General features: G+C 39.2%; 2 protein-coding genes across 5 annotated transcripts in view; one reads left to right on the top strand and one right to left on the bottom strand.

The window, feature by feature from the left end:
• The window catches only part of LOC101737713 (uncharacterized), a 232,945-nt gene that overhangs the window by 187,739 nt on the left and 19,336 nt on the right, over positions 1-25,870 (bottom strand). For 2 of the 3 annotated variants that reach the window (XM_062675606.1, XM_062675605.1), the window contains one exon: positions 15,847-16,698. The exons of the other annotated variant lie outside the window; for it this stretch is intronic. In XM_062675606.1, coding sequence (XP_062531590.1) covers positions 15,868-16,698 — 831 coding nt within the window. In that variant the 3' untranslated portion in view covers positions 15,847-15,867. Of the gene's footprint in view, positions 1-15,846; positions 16,699-25,870 lie in introns of those variants that run through there. 3 annotated transcript variants of the gene reach the window in all.
• LOC101744783 (pro-resilin) lies at positions 757-25,471 on the top strand. Of its 2 annotated transcripts, XM_021346337.3 has the most exons (7): positions 757-891; positions 4,199-4,247; positions 7,371-7,485; positions 8,616-8,704; positions 21,536-21,671; positions 22,966-23,073; positions 24,368-25,471. In XM_021346337.3, the coding sequence occupies exons 2-7, from the start codon at positions 4,233-4,235 to the stop codon at positions 24,460-24,462; spliced, it is 558 nt and encodes a 185-aa protein (XP_021202012.1). In that variant the 5' UTR covers positions 757-891; positions 4,199-4,232; the 3' UTR covers positions 24,463-25,471. The 2 variants fall into 2 exon arrangements, with proteins under 2 accessions (XP_021202012.1, XP_062531611.1); XM_062675627.1 differs by lacking the exon at positions 24,368-25,471 and having other exon boundaries at positions 766-891; positions 22,966-23,174.

Genomic DNA, 25,870 nt, shown 5'->3' with positions numbered 1-25,870 from the left:
GTTGTAGATGTCTATGGGCTCCAGTAACCACTTAACACCAGATGGGCTGTGAGCTAGTCCACGAATCTAAGCAATAAAAAAAGTGTTTCTTTTTTAAAAGGTATTCCGAGAGCTTTAACTGCTTTCCGTACTAAAGTGTTTATACCGTGAACTTATCGCGAAGCTCACCAATACATTACTGGTAAGTGTAACGACTATAAATCCCTTCAGATTGGACGGACCATCGCTTTTTTTAACAACACTCTGCATGAAGCAATAAATTATTATACTTGGCGTAGCGTTATCATCCAAAGAATGATGCCACAATTAGCGACAATGAATTTTAGTAGGCACCAAATTCGCACCACTCTGGATACCACAGTTTACGATGCCATACACGCCGCCGAGAACAGAGGAAGATAGCGAAACATCATCCAGGAAGGATAATGGGAGGAGATGGTCACGATTCTCAGATACTATACTGAGATCTTAGAACTTATATCTCAAGATGGGTGGCGCATTTACGTTGTGGATGTCTATGGGCTCCAGTAACCACTTAACACCAGGTGGGCTGTGAGCTCGTCCACCCATCTAAGCAATAAAAAAAAACACGAGGAATGCGACTCAAGGAGGAGAGGGAGGAGATTTCTCTTACCGATTACGTTTAAGCAGATACTTTAAAAGGCTAATTTTTATTTTCGTTATTCGTAAGCGACAGCCCTACCAGCTCATACGGGCAGCGTTGTATATATAAATAAAACTTGAACTATTTGTTACAGTTAGAATGCGATATCGAACTAAACACAACGTGCACGTAAAGATTGGCCAGTACGCGAATTGTTTGCGAAAGAATTAGTTAAACTAAATCAGTGCAATTTTTTATTTTAAAGTGGTGCGTTTTTGATACATGTGGTAAGGAATTAAGAGCACTTTTAGCATTATTGTAACTTAATATCGTTTTGGCTTTGTCTTGGTCAAAGCCGGCTCGCTTTGCTGGCGGATCTTTGATTTGATTTCGATCCAATCGTTACAGAATCGGAGAAAACGCTAGGCCACTTTGAAGATTTCCTGAAAATTTCAATGAAATCTGGTATTACAAGGAGCAAGCTTTATCACACATATCGAATTTCTTAAATGAAGCATTATAGTCGTTGTTCGTCGCGAGTCGTAAATCTGATTAAAGCGTCGGTAGGCAGCGGCTTGGCTCTGTCCCTGGCATTGCTGAAGTCCATGGGCGACGGTAACCACTCACCATCAGGTGGTATGCTCGTCTGCCTACAAGGGCAATAAATAAATAAAAGCTTTTGGCTACATCTAGTTAACCCTTTCACTCCCATGTAGGTCACCGATGTCCTACGCGGCGTTTTGAGGTAATAATGTCGATTTCTATTACTAAGGCGCCGGAATATCCAGTAGACTCTGGAAAAGACGAATCAGAAGAAGATACTGAGAAGATTTGTAAGAGATTGTGCGGGCGTGCAACCTCTTTGACAGGACATAAGACATACATATTTACTGGTGGTAGGACCTCTTGTGAGTCCGCACGAGGAGGTACCACCGCCCCGCCTATTTCTGCCGTGAAGCAGTAATGCGTTTCGGTTTGAAGGGTGGGGCAGCCGTTGTAACTATACTGAGACCTTAGAACATATATCTCAAGGTGGGTGGCGCATTTACGTTGTGGATGTCTATAGGCTCCAGTAACCACAACGACTAGACATAGATTAAGACAGAGAATTGACAAGAATTTGAAAAGAAACAAAGAGAGAAATGGTGTGGAGACGTGACTAGCGCCAGGCAGTACTTTTTTTGACGGACACGAACCAGACGACAAGGAACGAATTGACCATTCTCATCTATACTAATATATTATAAATCTACAGTGGTTTTTACGGATGTTCCGTTATAACTACTGAACCATGCATTCGATTGACTTGAAACTTGGTATCCATGTAGAAAATACATGTACTTAGTGGATAGGCTAATATTTATATGAGTGTTGGACTCCCTAATAATAATGACAATAAATAATAATGCTCAGCGCAGCGGGCGAGTACGGCTAGTATGTGCATAAAATAGACGACAAAAGAACTAAACGGCCGTTCAGAGACTTAAAAGACTAAAAAAATACATTAACAAACAAAATCAAGCAAAGTTAGGCAATCCACCTTTGTAACAGAAATCGATAATTTACTTTAGTACGCCGCGTAGAGCACCGGTGACCTACGTACACGGCAATGAAAAGACTAAACTATTCGCGTTAAATTGTTAATTAAAAGTTAACAATATACCGCCTATTTCTGAAGTGAAGCAGTAATGCGTTTCGCTTTGAAGGGTGGGGCAGCCGTTGTAACTATACTGAGACCTTAGAACTTATATCTCAAGGTGGGCGGCGCAATTACGTTGTAGATGTCTATGGGCTCCAGTAACCACTTAACATCAGGTGGGCTGTGAGCTCGTCCACCAATCTAAGCAATAAAAAAAAAACTTTTGTAAAGACTGTAAATCATTCGTGATACCTCACCGTGGTTACAGTGCCGAAACATACCACAATCTTTATACGATCGAAACTGGCATTATGTCTCATCTAGTAATGCCCATGGACCACAGTAACAATTTTGATGTACAGGAACTAACAGTCCTATCCAAACGTTTATTTACGTAATTATCTGAAGTTTTATCTCGTATTCATCTCGAGCTTAAGAGCCATTTAGATTAAAATCAATGTTCACACGAGACAATGTTTGCCATTAGATTTTAGCGGCACATCCTAAAAAGACTTGGATGGATTGTGTGAAGGAGGATATGCGTGAGAAGAGTGTGATTGTACAGTTGACGCATGATAGATTTGAATGGGAAAAGGACATTCTGCCCAGACTCCACGTAGGCGAATAAGGGTACATGAATTCCTGTGGAGATTTATTAACGGTAGACAGTGGCTTGATCCTGCCCCTATAACTGCTGACGTCCATGGGCGACGGTAACCACTCACTATCAGGTGGGTTGTATACTCGTCTGCATACAAGGGTAATAAAAAAAACGTGCATATACCAGCTTACTGACACTATATAATATCTGATATACAACCGAGTCTTCATTAAGTGGGAGCTAATCTACCATAATTTTTTAGAAGAAATATCTCGTAAAAATATTCGTAGCTTAAGCCCCGTTGCATTAATGTAATTTGTCGTCGTGGTGGATAAGATGTCCGGTAAATTCGTGTTGAGCGATGCACCGGTGTTCGAATCCTGCAGGCGGGTACCAATTTTTCTAATGAAATACGTACTCAACAAATGTTCACGATTGACTGCCACGGTGAAGGAATAACATCGTGTAATAAAAATCAAACCCGCAAAGCTATAATTTGCGTAATTACTGGTGGTAGGAACTCTTGTGACTCCGCGCGGGTAGGTACCACCACTCCGCCTATTTCTGCCGTGAAGCAGTAAAGCTTTTCGGTTTGAAGGGTGGGGCAGCCGTTGTAACTATACTGAGACCTTAGAACTTATATCTCAAGGTGTGTGGCGCATTTACGTTGTGGATGTCTATGGGCTCCAGTAACCGCTTAATACCAGGTGGGCTGTGAGCTCGTCCATCCATCTAAGCAATAAAAAAAATGTAAGACCGTGTCGAAATAAACCGGATATCTCTATCTCTTTCTAAAGAGAATATTAGAAGAGGAGTCGCACCGTCATCTCTTCGTCACCGTCTGCCACTCTGCCTCATACCGTCCGACTCTGGAATGAACTTCCCTCCATGTTGTTTCCTGGCTGCTTTGACATATGAATTCAATTCATCAATGAATCAATTCATTAGCTCAATTCGTTATAAATTCGAACGAGATTTAAGCTGTGCCCCTGGAATTGCTGTTGTCCACGAGCGATGGTAACCACTGACCATCAGGGCAGCTGTACCTACTGCCTACAATGGCAATAAATAAAGTTTGCTCGACTATTATAAGATATGCACAGATTATCGTATTAATATAATGTAATAATATGATGTCACGTCGGGATAATGTCACGATAGGATCAAATTTTGTACTGATACAATGGCCTATACTGAAATCAGTACACACAAGGATACATACACATACTTAGAACATTTGTATTACAGAGTAGGTCATATATCCGATCTCGAAAAAAATAAATGACAATAAATAAATTGTAGTATATCTTGTATATTTTAACATGGATTTTGATAATTAATTATTTTATTACAGGATTTGAAAATTACGGGAAAGCCACAAAAACAAAATGGCCGCTGTGAAGGTAAGTTTTTTTATTAAAACACAATTTAACTGTAAGATTTCTAAGATTTTAGCGTCACATCCTCCGTAGTCGATTTTGAAAACTTAATTTTGTTACTCTTGATCTCAATTTCACAAACAAAACTATAAAACAGATCTTTAGCTAGGTATGTGTAATTTCAGACGAATCTCTAAAGACAAATGGCGGCCGCCAAAATTCATTGTCAAAATTTATTTTGTCACTTTTGTTTCTGTCTCCAATTTTTTCCCGGACAAATCATGTCATTTATATATGGCGTGTCTGCGTAGTTTTGTCTCGGTCTAAGATATCTCCAATAATTTCTATTGGTATATTTAAAGGAAGCAGAGACAAGCTTCTGCCTACTGTTAAGTATTGTCCACAAGCTTCGTTTGAAAAAGGACAAATAGGTCATGTAGTTAAAAAATTTCATTTACAATAATTAACATTAAGAACAATAAATTAGCTAAAAAGCTCCCAATGATTGACAGACAAAACGATTCACTGATTAACACACAGTACAAATACAAACTCATAGTGAAATATACAAAATGGGGAACGCAGCCAAAAGTAACGCCATCTTATTTGTTTGCGGATCATTAATTTTAGAATCATAGCACAATACACAAAATATTCCGAAATCCAAACCGAAATATTGCGACCGGCGTCATAAAGAAAGTGCCCTAAGTTTTGCTGGTGATAGGACCTCTTTTGAGTCCACACGGGTAGGTACCATCACCCTGCCTATTTTTGCCGTGAAGCAGTATGGCGTTTCGGTTTGAAGGATGGGGCAGTTGTTGTAACGGTATTGGGACCTTAGAACTTATATTTCAACGTGGGAGGCGTAATTTACGTTGTAGATGTCTATGGGCTCCGGTAACTACTTAGACAAAGGTGGGTTCTGAGATCGTCGTGAGATCTATGCAATAAAGTGAATGGAAAATAGATAAATACGTTTCAATGGACAAAACGAAAGCTGCCATTCTTAAATATTGCTTCGCTTACCTAAAAACAGCCTTATTACTCAGATACGATTGAACTAGAAGTCACGGTCCAAATACAAAGACGATTCGCAAAGTAAATTACATTTTCACGACGGTCATTAATCTGTGATGGAACTAATGTGGGTAATCTATGGCCTGTGACGTCACGTTTGTACGGTAGCAATAACTCTGTTATTCTCATCATTCGTTATATCTCAAGATTTGTTCGTCGTGGTTTACTATATAAACCTGATGAGACTATGCAGGCGTTGCCCGACCCAGTAACGGTCCTTTTAGGCACCACAAGTACCGGTCACCGTCCTCGTTGAACCCGTCGCTTGCGACGAAGGGCTCGACGAGCGAATTAACCCGTAGACTCAGCCCACTGAGTTTCTCGCCGGATTTTCTCATTGGGTCGCGTTTCCGATCCGGTGGTAGATTCTGCGAAACACAGCCCTCGCTAGGGCCAGTGTTAGCAACACTCCGGATTGAGCCCCGTGAGCTCACCTACACACGTTAGGGTGAAGCCGAAATAGCCTCTTAAGGCTATCAGCATAGGAAGGAAAAAAATATATTATCCATAAACTTTAGTAAAGGTTACCCCATTTCCGTTCCGATGCTCATTCACAAACAATGATTCGTTAACATCTCTTTGTTGCATTACGAATTAAATCGAGCCTGGTTCAACAATGAAGCGATTTATAATTAAAAAAATGAGGCAGTGAGTGTTTTCGTGTTTTATCGGTTACCTACTAAAAAATTTGAGTTTTTTTTTATTGCTTAGGTTGGTGGACGAGCTCACAGCCCACCTGGTGTTAAGTGGTTACTGGAGCCCATAGATATCTACGACGTAAATGCGCCACCCACCTTGAGATATAGTTCTAAGGTCTCTAGTATATAGTTACAACGGCTGCCCCGCCTTTCCGTGTGTCACGAATCGTCAGCGAGAGTGTTTCAGTTTAGCTGATTTGTGCTACATTGAACGCGTTTTATTATTTATATATACTATTTTGTTATTGGTATTCTTTTTAACCGACTTCAAAAAAGAAGGACGAGGTTCTCAATTCGACTCTATGTTTAATTTTTATTTTTTTACGTTTGTTACCTCATAACTTTTGACTGCGTGAATCGGTTTTTATGATTCTTTTTTTATTAGACAGCTGAGGCTTCCCGTGTAGTCCCATTTCAATTCAGTCCAGATCTGATAATGGTATACATGAGAAAACAATATAAGTCTTAAATTTGCATAAAGTACGTACGCGCGACAAATAGATGAATAACTCAATAACTCAATATCACGCCAACCGATTTCGATGTTTTTAGTGTATATTAATTTGTTTTGGAATATGTTTTTTTTTCTATTTGAAGTCGGTTTTTGTTAAAGCATTTATGTCTATTTACAATTCTTTATGTTATGTTATATATTAAACTGTACACCCAAAGTACTTGGGTACCCTTTGTATATGTATACCCTTTCACTTGGGTTCCGCATCGCAATATGTAATCACGTCTTATTTCTCACAGTTCGCTCCCATACCGTTGACCAAGACTATAATTTTAGAGTGGAATCTATCATAATCTAGTCTTTTAAGAGTTTATCAATAAGGGAACTGAGAATAAACGATAACTGTTGGTAAACCGTGTTATTTTGCTTCAAAATAACTTAATAGATTAAGGACCGGAGCGGTCCCTGTGGGTGGATACTATTACTTTGTCAAAACAAAATTAGCTGACCCTTGGGACCGCCGTAACTCACCTTTTATTTATTTATTGCTTAGATCAGATAGGTAGACGAGCTCAGAGCCCACCTAGTGATATCAGTTCTAAGGTCTCACTATAGTTACAACGGCTACCCCACCCTTCAAACCGAAACGAATTATTGCTTCACGGCGGAAATAGGCAGGATGGTGGTACCTAACCGCGCGGACTCACAAGAGGTACTACCACCAGTAAGATAGTAATACCTTAATTATTCTTGTCTCAATGCCATTACAGTTTCAGAATAGGAACTTTTTAGTACTACGCGGTAGGGATAAGTGCTGATAGGTTTATTTGGCGTCTGCCTGTAGGGTTCGATGCTGGCATAGTCCATAAATATGCGCACCGTTTAGTCACTATACCCGTGAAACACTTTTTGTTTCAGATAATCATTGCAGCAATCCTAACGGTTGTATCATGCGAACCGCCGGCGTCCTATAATTACCAACCGTCTGGGAACACCAACGCTCTCAACAATGATTACCTACCCCCTAATACTGGTGAGTTAAAGGCTTAAGTTCGTATTAAGCTTAAAGCGTGCAGTGTCCTTAGTGCATTTTTTTTTAACTTCTCGTTCGCGTAAAAGTTAACTCAAATTTGTATGGAGTTGGAACAGCTTCAGACCCCTCAGACCTCTATTGAAAGAAGCCTCAAATTTTGACTAATAATTTAGTTGTGCCATACAAAGTGATTACTAATTCAGAATGTCGATGAAGTGGCAAGAAGGTGCATGATAAATGTCACGTCAATTATATAGAAATAATTTATATGGCAAAACAGCGTTTGCCGGGCCAACTAGTATTAGTGTAAATAACAAATCACAACTTTCGCAAGCGGTGGTAGGACCTCTTGTGAGTCCGCGCGGGTAGGTACCACCGCCCTGCCTATTTCTGCCGTGAAGCAGTAATGCGTTTCGGTCTAAAGGGTAGGGCAGCCGTTGTTACTATACTGAGATCTTAGAACTTATATCTCAAGGTGGGTGTCGCATTTAAGTTGTAGATGTCTATGGGCTCCAGTAACCACTTAACACCAGGTGGGCTGTGAGCTCGTCCAACCAACTAAGCAATAAAAAAAAAGCATAGATCTCACCACCTGGCATTTCGTTTTCGCTTGTGATATCACAGACTCGACTGTACCATAGAGTCCATAAATGTATTTTTTCAGCCCACAGCTCACCTAGTTATAAGTCGCCGGAGCGTATGTACCGCCAGGTTTAATGTCACCGCCAATCTCGGGCCAATCGCACCTCCCGCCATCGGAGCAGAGTTCATCCATATTATCTGGAGCCTCTGCGTTCATCGACAGTGCGTTTCCAGAGGTCTTTTTTGCCACGTACCATCCGGCTATGGAATGAGCTCCCCTCCACGGTGTTTCCCGAGCGCTATGACATGTCCTTCTTTAAAAGAGGCTTGTGGAGAGTATTAAGCGGTAGGCAGCGGCTTGGCTCTGCCCCTGGCATTGCTGAAGTCTATTGGCGACGGTAACCACTCACCATCAGGTGGGACGTATGTTCGTCTGCCTACAAGAGCAATAAAAAAAAAATGTGTTCTAATTCTCAGTCATGTATTGCCAATGGCGTTTCGTTTGAGAACGTATTGGAGCGATTTAAGAAACACACCCTTTGTTTTAGGTTACGGCACCCCAACTGATTATAATCCTCCCTCTTTCTCTTCGGGACCTGGACATCATCACAGCCACGGACACGATGAGAATCAAGTGGTAAGTTTTATAGATACTAGTGGTCCCACGGTAGTCGAAATTCGACTGTAATTAATTAAAATTATAAGTTTGTACACTATTATCATAGATTATACACTATTATGAGTCTATTGTCAAAGAATTATTATACTTCTATAATCACAGATTTCGCTAAGACTACACTTTAGGTAAATATTAATAAAGACAAACAATATTTAATCTATTCTCAATTTGACCACAGACGTCAAGAACTAAAGTTTGACAATAAATAAATAGTGTGCATGCGTGTGTGCGTCATATATGGTATGTAGTGTGAGTTATGTTTTTTTTATTGATTTAACGTATGTTTTATGCATAATTAAAAAAAAATAGCATCGTGCACTCCTCTATATTCTCTATAAGTGTGGGAAATTTCATATTCCTCCGTCCACGTATTTTTCGAAAAAAGCGATACAAAGTTTTTCCTTCACGTATTAATAAATAGATTTGAAAAACAATTTACGATTTTAATACGCCTTTATTAGCTTCAGACGTATGTATGTTAGTATGTAACGGAATCTTTGAACATGATTTTGAGCCCCTTCAAAACTTCGTAGTAACTAAAAATTTGGCATACTTATCGATTATCGATCCTTACGATGACAATTCAGTATTTTAAACAGTTTGATACGTTATCATTACTAGAATATTCAGGCAGGATTTTTTGTTTCCTGAGACCCGAAGTGTCTGCGTCAAAACCAAGAAGGGAAACTACCGGGCGCGCCGATCTTATTTCTCGGATAAGATATCGATTGATTCAGATGAATTTTTGAAAAATTGAAAAATACTAATTAAAAAAATCGAAATTCAACGAAAAATAAATAATAATTAAAAAAATACGCTTTTATAGAAAATCCAGCATGGTATCAATAGTTATAAATATTTTGATAATATCCTGAAAAGCACCCCCAACGCTTTTTTTTTACTATAAAGTGATTTTTCTAACACTATTTTTAATTGAAATGTATTAAAATTTATTTTCTATTTTTTAGTTGAATTTTCTATAAAAGCGTACATATTTTTTTAGTTTTTTTTAAACAATTTTTTATTTATATCGTTCTTTTTTTCAACATGAGATTAGTACTAGGGTTTCACAAAGTACCTAAGTAGGTACTTAAAGATAAATATCGCCTATTAAGGTGTATACATATGATTGCAATTCGAATTCTAACAGGGCGGCTTTAAGACCATATCAAGGGGAAGAAAAGCTATTTGGTTTTAGCGACATTTATCTTTGTAATTAAAGGTGTATTATATTTGGTATTAGCATCAACAGTTCGATGTTTTTAATTGAACTACAATTAAGTTTACCCTATTCTAATAGCCGAGATTTATTTTTGTTATGATATTTTCAACTATAATCTTTAAATGGCTCTCTTGTAATGTTGCAAAAATGTCGCTTAGGCCAAATAGCCTTTCAACCTCGATGTTATATCGATAGTTGAAACTAATTTAACTCTGGTGTGACGACATAAAACTATTGATCAACGGAAACCATCGGAAATCTATCTTCTATCTATAAATATAAAAATGAATTGCTGTTCGTTAGTCTCGCTAAAACTCGAGAACGGCTGGACCGATTTGGCTAATTTTGGTCTTGAATTATTTGTGGAAGGCCAGAGAAGGTTTAAAAGGTAGATAAATATGAAAATGCTTGGAATTAAATAAAAATAACAATTTTGTTTTTCCTTTGATGTGTCCCCCTTCGGACGGATTCCTTTTGTTTGATTTAAGTCTTTTATTTATCGATTGAGGCACTACGAAGTCTGCCGGGTCAGCTAGTCATAAATAAAATAAATGTAGTATTAATTGTGTTTACGTATTGCGAATATTGAAATGCGTACTAAACATTTCGCCGGATCTTTTCAGTGGGTCGCGTTTCCGATCCGGTGTTAGATTCTGTGAAGCACTGCTTTTGCTAAGGCTATCGAACTCTCTCAAGTTACCTGTTAGGACGTAGCTAGGATATCCCCGTATGCTACTAGAGAATAGTAGGAAAAAAGTACTAAACATATTTATAGGTATCTTCGGAAATACTTTTGTACTAAACTGTACATCCCACGGGAAATTCTCTAAGGTTTGTTCCTCAGATTACTGTATAATCTACTTGACAAGTTCATGTTTCTTCTGATATTAACCAATATCATATAAAAATGGTCCATAGACCACAACTTCAATGGTGTTACCCACCTTACGGCTTAAGTTCAGGTCAGTTACTCACAACAATACTATCACCAATTAAAGTGCCATCAATATCCAATAAAACAGACAATTTATCATCACATAAAAACATCCCTGTGTACACGAATATTTTATAGTTCATATAACAAACTCTGATTAAAACAAAAACCGATAACGTCCGATCAACTTCTCCCGTACAAATTGTAAACTTGATAAGACACTATTGGCCTTAACCTGTATATAGCGTCGTCGAGCGAATAAAAGATATCGCCATAATCACCAAAAGTCATGCTTCTAGGGGCGAAATCGAGACGGGCAACTCTCGTTGCTGTTCCATTCTCGCAATCGATATCATACAAGCCTTCTTCGGTGACGGCAAACGTCTTCTCCTCGTGTACAATAAAATTGTTAACGATATCCAAATCTTTGTTCTTGATAACTTCGCCGTTCTCAATGGCGCAGTATAAGCCGCACAACGTGACATAATGGACATTGCCTCGCTCGTCCACGTCGAATTCAACCACAGTTTTCCCGTTTCTCATTCTGATCGTAGCCTTTCCGTGGTCGTAGACTTTGTAAATCATATGATTGTTGGCATCGAGCAAATACATTTGGTTGTTCCTCACGACTAGTTTCATTATATTCACATTGTACAGTCCGATATTTGTAGCTTCGTTATTTATTGGATCGTATTTGTATAGTCCGTCGGTTGTACCGAAATACACCTCGCCGGTTTCAGAATCAACAGCTATGGCTTTGTTCTTTTCAATGCCATCGATCTTCATTGCTCGTTTCGTTATGATATTGATGTAGGCCCTGCCCGAATTCTGTAGAGAGTCATCCATGTACATGAAATAAAGGTTTCTACTCGACGAATCATATGTCAATTCTTTTGGCGCCTGGTATAGGTCTGTTAGTAGTTCTTTCTTGTACAATCTCGTCCCTATTATCTGTAGCGGTGTATCAGTCAGATAGATTCGTATTTTCGCTTCTGCACTCGCGACAATTAACATTACTAAATATTTCATGAGCATTTTGTACGTTTGCCGTACTACGTTTCGTGTTTAATACTGCCACATCATTGTTATGTTTTGATCCGTTATCTACTTATGCCGTATTACAAATTGCGTTTTGCTGTCATTTCACGCTTTTTATAAACGATTCGGCGTCTTAATCACTTGGAATAAGGTCGTTGTTGATTCCAGTTGACGATATGAGAATGGTCGCGTCATATAAAATGGTCAGCCGGGGTAAATAAGCAAATTGGTACAAACAACTGAACAGGTCATTGCTGGAGTTTGGTCTGAGATTTGAATTAGATTTCAGGGTTACAAGCCTAAGCATAAATTTTATTGGCGTTTATAAACGGATAGCAGGCACATAGACACATATATTTGCCAATTTACCTTGAGATCAACCGTCGGAATTCCTATAAACTAAAAAGCAAAACAGAATGAGAATATTGAAGAAATATCCTGTGATCCAACCGAAGATTTTTGATAGATCTGCACTAAAATAACGCAAACGCACCTAATAATGACCCCTGAAATTTGGCACCCATTACCGCCCGTTTCATAAAATTATAATTTTAAGCTTTTGTATTAAACTTAGAGCTGTGGTGCTTTAAAAAAAATTTATATGTATTTGTATTGCAAAAGCACATCACTTTCTTGTGTGCCTAAAGCAATAAATTAAAGAATAATTGGCTATTTCGTCGTTGGAGTACGGAGACAGCGTAAATTTCATAGTGACCCGGTCCCGATTACGTAAGTATACTCTTTTCGTTTTTACTAAAAATTATAATCGTAAAGCATTCTAACTACATATCTATATATTAATACGTGAAGCAAAAACTTTGTATCCCTTTTTACGAAAATTGCGCGGACGGAGGAGTATGAAATTTTCCACACTTATAGAGAATATAGAGAAGAAGTGCACAATGCTAATATTTTTTTTAAATAATGCATAAAAGATACATTAAATCAGTAAAGAAAACATTACACACACTACATACCATGTATTTGACGCACACACGCATGCATACTATTTCTTGTCAAACTTTTGTTCTTGACGTCTGTTGTCAAATTGAGAATAGATTAAATATTGTTTGTCTTTATTAATATTTTTTTATAGTGTAGCCTTTGGTAAATTTGTGATTATAGAAGTATAAAATACAATCATAATAGTGTACAAACTTACAATTCCAATTAATTATAGTCGAATTTCGACTACTGCGGGACATCTAGTATTTATAATTTGACCTATCCTACTACCAATTACGTAAATGGAGCGTCTGGGAATTCAAGGCAAAGGTTGAAGACGAATTAATTTCTCAACGAGTAAATTAACCCTCAGACACAGCCCACTGAGTTCCTCGCCGGATCTTATCAGTGGGTCGCGTTTCCGATCCGGTGGTAGATTCTGCGAAGCACGGCTCTTGCTAGGGTTCGTGTTAGCAACGTCATCAGGTTTGAGCCCCGTGAGCTCACCTACTAGTTAAGGCAACGCTGAGATAGCCTCTCAAGGCTCTCAGCTTAGGTAGGAAAAAAAATTGGCTATGTGCGCGCTAAGATTTGTCCGTTTTGTTCTGTTTTTTATGATTGAAGGATTTAGATACTGGTTGGATCGAAAGCCTTTCCAATTTCACCAGGACAGGCAGGCGAGTACTGGTGGTAGGACGTCTTGTTAATCCGCAAGTGTTCTCAGATCTTTTAGCATTACTACGGCAGCCCTACCCCTCAAATCGTTCTACCACCAGTAACTGGTGGTGAGTCCGCACGGGTAGACACCACCATCCTGTCTATTTCTGCCGTGAAGCAGTAATGCGTTTCGGTTTGAAGGCCGTTGCTGAGACCTTAGAACTCATATCTCAAGGTGGGTGGCAGTATATACGTTGTAGATGTCTATGGGCTCCGGTAACCACTTAACAACAGGTTGGCTGTGAGCTTATCCACCAATCTATGGAATAAAAAAGAGAGTCAAACAGCGTAAATAGGCGATATTCGGACGCTCCGTACTTTATACGAATTAATAGATAGTCGATATATCGAAGATTCGCGCAATATCACATTTAAACAGAAGCATAATTATTCGAAATGTGAGTTAAAGTCACAATAAGACAATTAAGGTTTCCGGTTTTAATTCTAGAAAATTGATTCATTCATTTTTTAATTTTTTTATTTGTCGTCTTGCTTCATTAAATTTACCGGTGTGTAGCTAATGTCCTTTAATATCCTTAATAGGTGTTAATAAGAATATCCTGAACGATTCATCATCGTAATTCCTAAGTACTGTGAAATGTGTGAGCGAAGTTTCTTTGGCATTTTCCTTATAAATTTAATCATGAATTTTTTAAGGGATTTCATGACCTGGTAATTAAGACCTTTAGGTCATATCTTATTTTAATTTATACCTATTCTTATTTTTATGATAATATGGAGTGAAATGAAATGAAGATGATTAATTTGAGACATTAATCGACTGGGATCAAATTAAATGAAATGATATGGGATGAAATATAATCTCAGTAAAATGGTGGTCATTCACTGAGATTTTTTCAGTGGAATTTTTGGAGGATCCCGAGAAGTTACGTCCAGCGGATTTGTTTCATTTTCCCACATTTGTACACTTTCACCGATACTAAACAGTTAATAAGCCACTGTTATTACACATTTAAACCTGAAGAAACACTAAATAGACAAAATTTAAACAAATCGCACAACTTCGCTCCTCGCGTTCCTGCCAAAAAGTCCATATTTTAATCATGATGACATGAAACGCTGTCCTACCCTCATTATGGTGTTACCTTCCGATCATATCGATTCCGAATATAAATCCGAATTGCCCAGGGACCCGTCCAAACACACACAAAGTTTCATTAAAATCGATCAACCCGCTAAGGAGGAATTCGTGATAAATCCATGTTTAAGAAAAATATATTGTCTCAAAAGGGGCGGTTGTATTCTTTGATTTATTTTATTTATTGCATATACGAATGGGGGAGCTTTATCTTTTCTCTATCTCTCTCTAACTTTGGGATGGACATTCCGTTTTAGGGGTCCAGCTGTGTTTGTTATTAACTCATTTATAATATATTCAATGGAAGACAGTGACTTGACTCTGGAATTACTATGATCCATGAGCGACGGTAACCACTCACCATCTGGTGGGCCGTATGCACGTCTGTCTATAAAGGCAATAAAAAGCTACCTACTTAGTGTAAGAAGCGTGAAAGTTTGTGAAGCTGTTTGCATGCTTTTTTCTTGATTGACGCTTAAGCGCTAGAACAGGTTTGGATGAAAATTTGCATATTTAGATAGATCACTTCCTGAATGAACACGTGCGATACTTTTTATTTTGGTAATGTCTCCCGTTGGAATATTACTTTAAAAAAATAATAATTCTGAACTTCATCAATAAATGGAATAAATGGGATGTTGCGGTAGGCAGCGGCTTGGCTCTGCCCCTGGCATTGCTGAAGTCCTTGGGCGACGGTAATCACTCACCATCAGGTAGGGCCGTAGCTCGTCTGCCTACAAGGGCAATAAAAAAATGGAAAACTTAACCTATACACACAACCCACTAAGTTTCTCGCTGGATCTTCTCATCACATCATTCTAATATCATTAATGACATAATATTATATCATACTGTATTTGATTACCTATAATAAATGGTCATACTTAGTAAAAAAATATTATTATAGGTAATTCGCTTTTTTTTACTTTCCAAAAGGGCCTCAAATTCTTGTGTGCCCAAGGGCCCCAGCCCAATTTAAGACGTCCCTGTTGCTGATGGCTGCATAATCTTACTTACGAATTGATTTAAACTTAAATATCGGGAACTCATGATAATTATGTGAATTTCGCGGTAAGCACCCGTCGATGTTGTGCGCTAACGTAATACTTTAATTGTTGACTTAAACTTAAAAGGAAACAAAATAATTAGTAAATGACGAGTTTTAATTAACAATCCTTTGTAGGTTTCAGTCGAATGACTCTTCTAGCATCAGAATAAATAAGATTATTGTCTTTATCAAAAGCGACGCCGAACGCATCATCCACGCTTACAATCTTCTTTAGGCCGACCTCGGTGTTATTCAGAGAGTATACGCCGTTTTGGAAGCAAGCGTGCACCACGCCCTGTGCATCTAAGGCAAATCCTCTCACACCGAAATCTTCAAACACCTCGTACAAAACCGCGTCTTTAGTACCCTTTTTCTGTCTGTAAAGACCAGAGGTATTCGTGAAGAAAATGTAATCATCATTGTCTATAATAAAGTTGTCTACTCTAGTGTCTTCTAGATCTGGGAACCTGGTGATCTGACCGTTTGAAAACGTGTAGAGAATGTGTGAGGGGTACGTTGAGAAATACAACACGTCTTTGTAGAATATGGTCCATATGTTAATACTAGGTGCTCCTATTAATACCGCTCTTTTGGTATCCTTGTCGTATCGATATAGACCGTCGCTTCCGCCTATGTACACGGTCTGCGTGGTTTGGTCCACAGTCTGCGCGAAGCCATTATTCACGCCCTCGATGGTGGTAAACTTCTTCGTGTCCAAATTATATCTTGCCGTTGCGGAGCTGTCCTCGTCGTTGTCTATGCTATAGCTGAAGTACAGGTCGTTGGTGCTGTAGTCCACGGTCAGAAGGTAAGGGCGGTCCAGATTTTCGTAGAGCATCTCCTCTTCGTACGTCGCCCCGTTGATTTCGACGCCTTTGCACTCCCCTCTGAGGGTTCCCGCTTGAGTCACGATTACGCTTGTCATTAACAAGAACAACTTCATTTCGATCTGAAAGATTTTTCGAATTAATAATTAAATTATACCAAACAATCCTGAATCTTGTGATTTAAGGTACTGAAAATCTAGGAGTCTTCTTGCAATCACTAGGAATCTTTGTGATTGTTTTTCAGGCTGTTCTTTCTAGGGCGCTTATGGACGATTAGGCTTAAGGCACATTAAATCAATCCTTATCCGTGTGACTAACAATTAAAATTATTGTCAATTGGCAATCCTTGAATACTCGTGAACCATTCTGTTTTGTTGCGGCTTGTATAGCTTTATTTTTAATTAGGGCGCCGTATTTTTCTCGTACCTGTTTTTTACTGGTGGTAGGACCTCTTGTGAGTCCGCATGGGTAGGTACCAACACCCTGTCTATTTCTGCAGCGAAGAGGTAATGCGTTTCGGTTTGAAGGGTGGGGCAGCCGTTGTAACTATATTTGAGACCTTAGAACTTATATCTCAAGGTGGGTGGCGCTTTTACGTTATAGATGTCTATGGGATCCAGTAACCACTTAACCCCAGGTAGACTGTGAGCTCGTTCACCCATCTAAGCAATAAAAGAAAAGCTGTCGTATCTGGCCTTGAGTTAAAACCGTTTTAGTTGAGATTCGGTGAAGGATACATGAGGATCTAAATACAGCAAACAGAAAGCCTCCAAGCGCAACCGTTAATCTGTTTCGTGTTTAAATTTAAATGTGGAACAATCAAAATTCTGTTTCGAATTTTAAATACGGTAACGACCACTTTGTTTGTTTTGGACTAGAACCACAAGATGCTTAGAGTACAAAGACATTAATAGAGAATCAGAAAGTTCATATTTATTCAAAACTAGCTGACCCGGCAGACTTCGTAGTGCCTCAATCGATAAATAAAAGACCTAAACTTTTGTATAAAATAAACTTAAAACAAACAAAAGGAATCCGTCCAACGGGGGTCACATCAAAGGAAAAACAAAATTGTTATTTTTATTTATTATAATTCCGAGCATTTTCATATTTATCTACCTTTTAAACCTTCTCTGGACTTCCACAAATAATTCAAGACCAAAATTAGCCAAAACGGTCCAGCCGTTCTCGAGTTTTAGCGATACTAACGAACTAACGAACAGTAATTCATTTTTATATATACTTAGAGATTGCCGCCCAACCTTGCCAAATACGACTGAACTTTGACGTGACGCCATTCGTGACCAAATTGAAGTTAAGATATGATTATGATAAACAGCTCGTTCTAAGCCTTCAAGGAAAGTGCGACTTGTATCGCCTGATGGGAAGTTGCTTCCGGCTTAATGAAATGATGTGAATATTTATTAATACTAGAGGTCCCGCAGTAGTCGAAATTCGACTATAATTAATTGGAATTGTAAGTTTTTACACTATTATGATTCTATTGTTAAAGACTTTTATACTTCTATAATCACAAATTCCGCCAAGACTACACTAAACTATAGAAAAATATTAATAAAGACAAACAATACATATTTAATCTATTCTCAATTTGACCACAGACGTCAAGAACAAAAGTTTGACAACACATGCGTGTTTGCGTCAAATACATGGTGCTGTGTGTAATGTTTTCTTTTTTTATTTAGTGTATGTTTTATGCATAATTTAAATAAAAATATTAGCATTGTGCACTCCTTCTCTGTATTCTCTATAAGTGTGGGAAATTTCATACTCCTCCGTCGGCGCAATTTTCTTAAAAAGGGGTACAAAGTTTTTGCTTCACGTATTAATATAAAGATATTAATATAACAAATTAACAGTTTCGCTTACCATGTGTTTCTGCGTTCTCCTGATAACAGTAACTGTTAGCTTGGTCACGTTAAATGGTGTTTGTGGATGGAAGGACAAAGAAAGCTGTGGAGCCTTTTTAGGATTTAATTTTTTGTATTTTTTTTGGATTTCATTTTTAATGGATTTTAATGTCTCACGTGGGGCACGTTTTGATGTGGAACGTGGCTCGTTTACGAAATAAAAGAATTGACATCAGTAAAACAATCAAAACTATCTTTTTCTAAAAACTAGTGGCCCCGCAGTAGTCGAGATTCGACTATAATTAATTGAAATTATAAGTTTAAACATTATTATGGTTCTATTGTCAAACAATATTATAATTCGATAATATAATCACAGTATTCGCCAAAACTGCACTATAGATCAATAATATTATAGACAAACAATATTAATCTATTTTCAATTCGACCACAGACTTTAAACAATAACAAAAGTTTCCCAATTGACAGTAAACAAAGAGTATATTTTTATGTATGTGTTATGTGAAATACATGGTAGTGTGTGTAATGTTTTCTTTATTGATTTAAAGTATCTTTTAAGCATTATTTAAAAAAATATTAGCATTGTGCACTCCTCTATATTTTCTATAAGTGTGAGAAATTTCACACTCCTCCGTCCGCGCAATTTTCGTAAACAGGGGTACAAAGTTTTTGCTTCACGTATTAATATATAGATAATAATAATTAGAATGAATTTCAAACTCAGTCAAGACAACCTTACTAAACTTTCGATATCTATATATATATATATATATATATATATATAAATGAATTGCTGTTCGTTAGTCTCGCTAAAACTCGAGAACGGCTGGACCGATTTGGCTAATTTTGGTCTTGAATTATTTGTGTAAGTCCAGAGAAGGTTTAAAAGGTAGACAAATATGAAAATGCTCGGAAATAAATAACAATAGCAATTTTGTTTTTTCTTTGATGTGTCCTTGTGTTCCTTTGATGTGATTCCTTTTGTTTGTTTTAAGTTTATTTTATACAAACGTTTAGGTCTTATATTTATTGATTTAGGCACTACGAAGTCTGCCGGGTCAGCTAGTTAAGAATAATTATCGTCATAATATTTGTCAATGTATAAATCATCTCTACTCAGTCCCCTGTTTTGTAATTCTCGACGCTAAAAGTTGAAAAGGTTATCAACGAATTATGTATTAAAATTCATTATAAGTACCGATCTATACTATTTATTAACAAACTATATTTTGTTCTTAATCACAAAAAACACACGACCGTGTCATGTGACGAAGTTTTAGGAACCAAATTGTTTTGTTTTTACTCCGATTTTCGCGAATCGAAGCCTAAATACGACCTATCGGATCCTTTCTCGTCCTCCCTCCTCCAATCTCAGTGCCTTTAGGCACTCCAAGTACCGCCACCGAAGTGTTCGAAGTGCAAACCAGCCCATAGACACAGCCTACTGAGTTTCTCGCCGGATTTCCGCCAGTGGGTCGCGGAACCGATCCGGTGGTAGATTATGCGAAGCACTGCTCTTGCTGGGGTTGGTATTAGCAAATTTTCTCAGGTTGTGCCCGTGAGTTCACCTATCAGGCCGTGCTTAGCTGAGATTGCCCCTCAAGACTGCTAGCGATTAGATAGAGAATAATATAAAATACGAAGCCTGAATATGTACATAACTACTTCTACCACTTTTATCTTCATTTCAATATTTCCGATGCTCAGAATAGTTGGTTAATTTTCGTTGCTAACTAAATATTGTGTCAAAATGTTTTTGTATCATATGCGTAGTCATGATAGAATTATTTTTATCGATTTATATGGGCAGATGAGCTCATCGCGCGCAAGGGCGGATCCAGCTTTGGTGCCAGGAGGGGGTCACATAGTCATGGTCAAGTCAAGAACTTATAATTTAATTTTGATAACAATAGATACAAGTAAATAGTAGGTATTTTATTAATGTACGTAAGTACTGTACTTAAAGGATTTATTCTTTATTGTACACTTGAAAAACTTAACACATAATAACTTGTACATATACACGTACATATTGTCATCTTCTCTTGAAGAAATCCAGAGAAGCACTATCACGCCCGGAATGAGGCAGCTTATTTATATTCCATAACCGTGGTCCTAAAATCATTATGTTCAATATGTGGTCCACCTAGGTCCTGGAACCAGCTCGGGGGGGGGGGGGGGGGTCATGATCCCCATGACCCCCCCCCTGGATCCGCCCTTGATCGCGCGCTCCGTAATAAGTAACATTATAGCGTTAATTCCTTGTATTATATGACTGATTGTCTTGCATGATTGTTTAATGTAAACTACATGTAATCAAATTCAAATAAAATACGAATAATCGCTATCTTTATGTATTTTCCCGTTATAAATTATTTTAATTCTTAGATGCTTAGACGAGCTCCCGATCCGCCTGTTATGAGTGGATATTAGATACCCATAGAGACAAACAAACTAAATGCCGCCACTAACTTGAAGACGTGAGTTCCAAATCTCAGTTTTACAGTACGGCTGTTCCTTCTCCTCCTCCCTAAACTAAAATCAAGGAACGTACTGTGGATATATCTGATGCAATAGGTATAGTATATTGGGGGCAATAGAGACTAGAGTTAGATTATGGACAAACCTGGGATGTCACAATACTTTTGTTGAGTTGTTAGATTTAACTTTGTTGAACTGATAATGACTTTTAAAGAATTTTAAATAGTTTAACTTAGTCATCAAAGTTTGGTAACTCATTAAAGATATTATAAAGTTAATTACCTAAAACCTGCCTAACAACTAAATAGTGCCAGCCATATCGAAAAACTCTATTGTCCCCATATGTAACCTGATTCACCCCAAAGGCAAGATGAATCGCGTCAAGCGATTTTTTTTCAGTTTTTGTGTAAATTTCGTAATGAACTATGTATAGTAACGCATCGTATAGAAAAATTTAAGCCTATGGAACCATTTTAAATCTCAATTTTATTGGTATTTCTTTAAAAAAACCATAGATAATTTGTGTTGGATTTGGTAAGGGTCCCGATTCCCCCCAATCTATGGTATATTGAGTTTTTCTTTTCAGCCCAAGTCCTATGAGTTCGGTTATTCAGTGAAAGACGCTCTGAGTGGAAACGATTACGGCAGACGAGAAAGTTCGGACGGAAACGTGGTCAGAGGGGAGTACAGAGTCCAGCTGCCTGATGGAAGAACGCAGATCGGTAAGTAATAATAATAATAATAATAAATATTTACTAACAATCAAGCCACGTTAACTGGTCCCGTGCTAAGTTTGTAAAGAACTTGTGTTAAAGAACTCGACTTAGACCTCTAATGCAGGGAAATAAACTTTTTCTCCTACCTACGCCGAAAGTTCGATTTTCCTCCCGCTGTACAGGGAAGAAAGTCTAACTTTGCCTCCCTAGGTACTGACAAGTGCGCATGCGCGTTCGTGTATACGTCTGCTCTCACGCACCTAAAATTCTCCGCCATTGTTGTGCTCGGGTAATTTGCAATATTGTGTTTAGTGTAAAAGTGAAATAAACAAAGGCAATAAAATTTATGAAGTATTAACAAAGATAAGTTCATCAGACAGTTCTTATTCAATTAGTAGGTAGTTCTTTTTCTTCGTCGCTTTCTTCATTGCTGAAGGTCATGTCCTTGAAACTTAACCGTTGCCTGTCTCGTGAGCTGTTTCCATCTCGTCCGGTCCTCAGCTGCTCGAATGGCGGTTGCGACTGGCAACCCAGTTAGAGCGGTTACTTGATCACACCAACGGCTAGGTAATCGGCCGCGGGGTCTCCTTCCTTCTACTTTGCCCGTCACAATCACTTTGTCCAAGTTATCTGACTGTAGGCGGGCAATATGACCGAAGTAGCTGAGGATCCTCTGGTAACAGATTGTTGAGAGCCTGACTCGGATGCGAAGCTGATCCAGGATAGATTTATTTGTCCTCTTGGCCGTCCACGGAATTCGGAGCACTCGTCTCCAGCACCACATTTCAAATGCGTTAATTTTCTTGCGCTCGGATGCCCTAATTGTCCAGGACTCTGGAAAACTAAGGTTCGGACGAGTCTCATTTTCGTGACGTTAGAGACTTTGCGATTTTGCCATATTCGGTTGAGCTTGGTCATCGCTGTTTTAGTTATCTGCGTCCTTCTCCTTATCTCTCCCTCACTGCCCCCGCGGTCGGACAGTAGGTAGTCGTTTATTTAAAAATTAAAAAAAGTTATATTGTTTTTTTATGAGTATGGGGGGCTCTGCCCCCCTTCCCCCTGCCAGGGCTTCGCCCCTAGAGCCCGGCTCGGTACTCCACGAACTTACAGCCTGGTAGGAGAAAAAATAGTATGTGCACCGAGGGAAAAAAGTAGGACATCTCATTTAGTAGTAGGACATTTTACACGCGGGAGGAAATGTCCTACTTTTCTTCCTTGGTGCACAATGTACTATACTATTTCACCGGTCCTAGATGTTTGAATAATATTTATAAGATGCCTTATTTTGTTTGTTTGTCAGTAACATACCATGCCGATTGGCAGACCGGCTTCCACGCTGACGTTCGGTATGTAGGAGAAGCGAGGTATCCGGAGACCCTCCCGAATTACAACCGAGGAGGGAATACAGGTAAAGATTACGTCGAGCAGTTACTGCGTGAATTTACCGACCTTCGTGCTATTATTTTTATGGGTATATTAATAGCTACTAGAGCTGTAGCAGTAGAGTGATGGGTCCGTCGTCCAGTATACTTAGTGCAAGTTTTTTAACGTTCTCGATAGCGTAAAAGTTAACTCAAATTTGTATGCAGTGTGTACAGCGCCCCTAGCGGTAAACGTAGGCAAACGTATCCAATTCCATACTAATTTGAGTTAACTTTTACGCTATCGAAAACGTTAAAAAACTCGCATTAAGTGCACAGTACCGAATACCGAAACGTTACCCGCGAATTCACTCCGTTACTCGCATTGAAATTTACATTAAATTCTATTGCAAAATCAACAATTTTCCGTCAGATTCTAGGGATAATTTAATTAAAGTTTACCTCTAGTTGTATTTGATTTCAATCCTAAAAAATGCATCTAACGTCGCTAAGTGTGTGACGTAGGTTTTGTACGAAGTACGAACGACCCGACATCAGTATAGTAAGTACCACACGAAATATCGCACATATACGGTGTTATAACATCACATATGCAAATTATATAGGTACCTACTTTTTCAGGAGAAGCGTTGATTTTTTTTTATTGCTTAAATGCGTGAACGAGCTCACAGCCCACCTAGTGTTAAGTGGTTACTGGAGCCCATAGACATTTACAACGCAAATGCGCCACCCACCTTGAGATATAAGTTCTAAGGTCTCAATATAGCTACAACGGCTGCCCCACTCTTCAAGCCGAAACACATTACTGCTTCACGGCAGAAATAGGCGGGGTTGTGGTACCTACCCATGCGGACTCACATGAGGTCCTACCACCAGAAAATTCAACATCTAAATACAGTTATATAGTTCTAGTCGACTAAAGAAATAAAATGATTAAATTTAAACTGCAACCTTAAACGTTATTATTAAAAGCAAACATATCACTAATAGCAACTGTAAGAAAAATGGATTTTCTCAAACTCAGTTCACTTTTAACAAGAATCGCATAAGTCACATTATAGCTTTGTATGTGCGATATGCTACCTACTGTTTTTAATACGTAGCAAATGTAATGAGTGACCTAACGATACCATAGTGACTAGGTATATGACAAAAGGAAGATCTTCCACCGATCTAGTGATATTGCTCGGTAGACCGACGGTCCGAATGTTGTTGTTCGGAAGTGTGAGATCATCGTATATATGTTAGCTGTAATGTTCTGTGCTGATTTATAACTTATTGGTACACAATAAATAAAATAAATCCTTTCATCTCCGACAGGTTACAATTACGAAGCCCCCACAGACTTCACCGGGTCTTTGACCGGCTTCCACGGAACTGGTCGAGCTCCCTCCCCAGTCTACGGTTACCATTGAAACCAAATAGAAAGCACAATTTTCAATAGCGTACTATGAACAATGAAACGATTGAATTGCGCCCACGACACACTAAGGACGGCCTTTTTTTTTAACGTTGGGAAATCCATTTACGGATACCCGGTGTGGGGGGGTAACGAACCGGGTTATGTCGGACTCCGGCGCCTCCCGAGAGGAAGAGGGAGACGAGGAGGGCCAAGGTTCTACAAAATTCCTCGCAGGAGACTACGCGTTGAAAAAAGCGCGCTCGCCACACCGGCTACACCAGACCTAAGGTCAAGGCAGTGCGCGCCGAAAGTCCGCCTTCGCCGGTAACCGTCCTGATTATAAGATGGGATTTCATCGAGAGTTACACCGTGGGCGGCGCACAACAGCCACCATGCACCGCCCCACCACCGGACCGACAGTCGAGTACCGGGCGCCCCCGCACCCGCCACCTGACAGTCCCTACGGGGGCTGAGCGGGTGATTCACGCCCGCGCCGCCCACCCCGCCTTCTGCGCTGAGGTGCTGAAGAGGGATCCCATTCCCTTTCGCGCTCCTCAGCCTCACGGGACACCCTTACCAGGTCACAAAACCTGGCCATGGCCTCCCACAAACTCTGATGCTCTAACATGCGGGCGATGAGATCTCGCCGCGAGTGCTCCCAACGCGGGCACGCTTCGAGTGCGTGCTGAGCGTCATCGTCCGGGTGCCCGCACTGGTGGCATCCCGGATGTGGCTCTCTCCTGCAGACCTTCCACAGGTACCTCCCGAAACAGCCATGTCCCGGGAGGACCTGCGCAAGGTGAAAGGAGTACGCCGAGAGTACGCCGTGACGCCGATCCGACCATGCCTCCAACACGGGCACCAGGGACTCGAGGGTTTCAATGTAATAATTTATCTAAGTTTACTTTTAACATTATTGTTCGTAGTACGAATTGAATTTTTTTCGTTTAGGTACCTGATATCGATAAGTATTATTTCATCACAAATTGTTTTTATTAGAAATAAATGTTTTTATACTAAAATGTTGTTTTCGTTTCTTATAACAGTTTCTTTTGAAGTCTTCGCCCGACCCGATCGAGACCCGATTCTGCTTGTCAGCTGGGCATGTACAAAATTGACATTCCAACTTAATATACTGTTTGGCTCCAGTAACCAATTAACCCCTAGACACAGCCCACTGAGTTTCTCGCCGGATCTTCTCAGTGGGTTGCGCTTCCGATCCGGTGGTAGATTCTGCGAAGCACTGCTCTTGCTAGGGCCAGTGTTAGCAACACTCCGGTTTGAGCCCGGTGAGCTCACCTACTAGTTAAGGTTACGCTGAAATAGCCTCTTAAGGCTTAGCTTAGGTAGGAAAAAAAACCATTAAATAGGTCGACCGCCCAAGCAATCAAAAATCAATCGAAGCTTAGGCCCGTCCTAGA

This window comes from Bombyx mori, chromosome 24 (genome assembly GCF_030269925.1).
Source record: "Bombyx mori chromosome 24, ASM3026992v2".
NCBI classification, from domain to species: Eukaryota; Metazoa; Arthropoda; class Insecta; order Lepidoptera; family Bombycidae; genus Bombyx; species Bombyx mori.
This window is presented reverse-complemented; position numbering and strand designations above follow the sequence as displayed.

What these genes read in the sequence shown, in the direction of transcription:
- LOC101744783 (XM_062675627.1), top strand. An exon ending in TTACCTACCCCCTAATACTG is followed by an intron (nt 7,486 to 8,615) that starts GTGAGTTAAAGG and finishes CCTTTGTTTTAG; the next exon opens with GTTACGGCACCCCAACTGAT. An exon ending in TGATGGAAGAACGCAGATCG is followed by an intron (nt 21,672 to 22,965) that starts GTAAGTAATAAT and finishes TTTGTTTGTCAG; the next exon opens with TAACATACCATGCCGATTGG.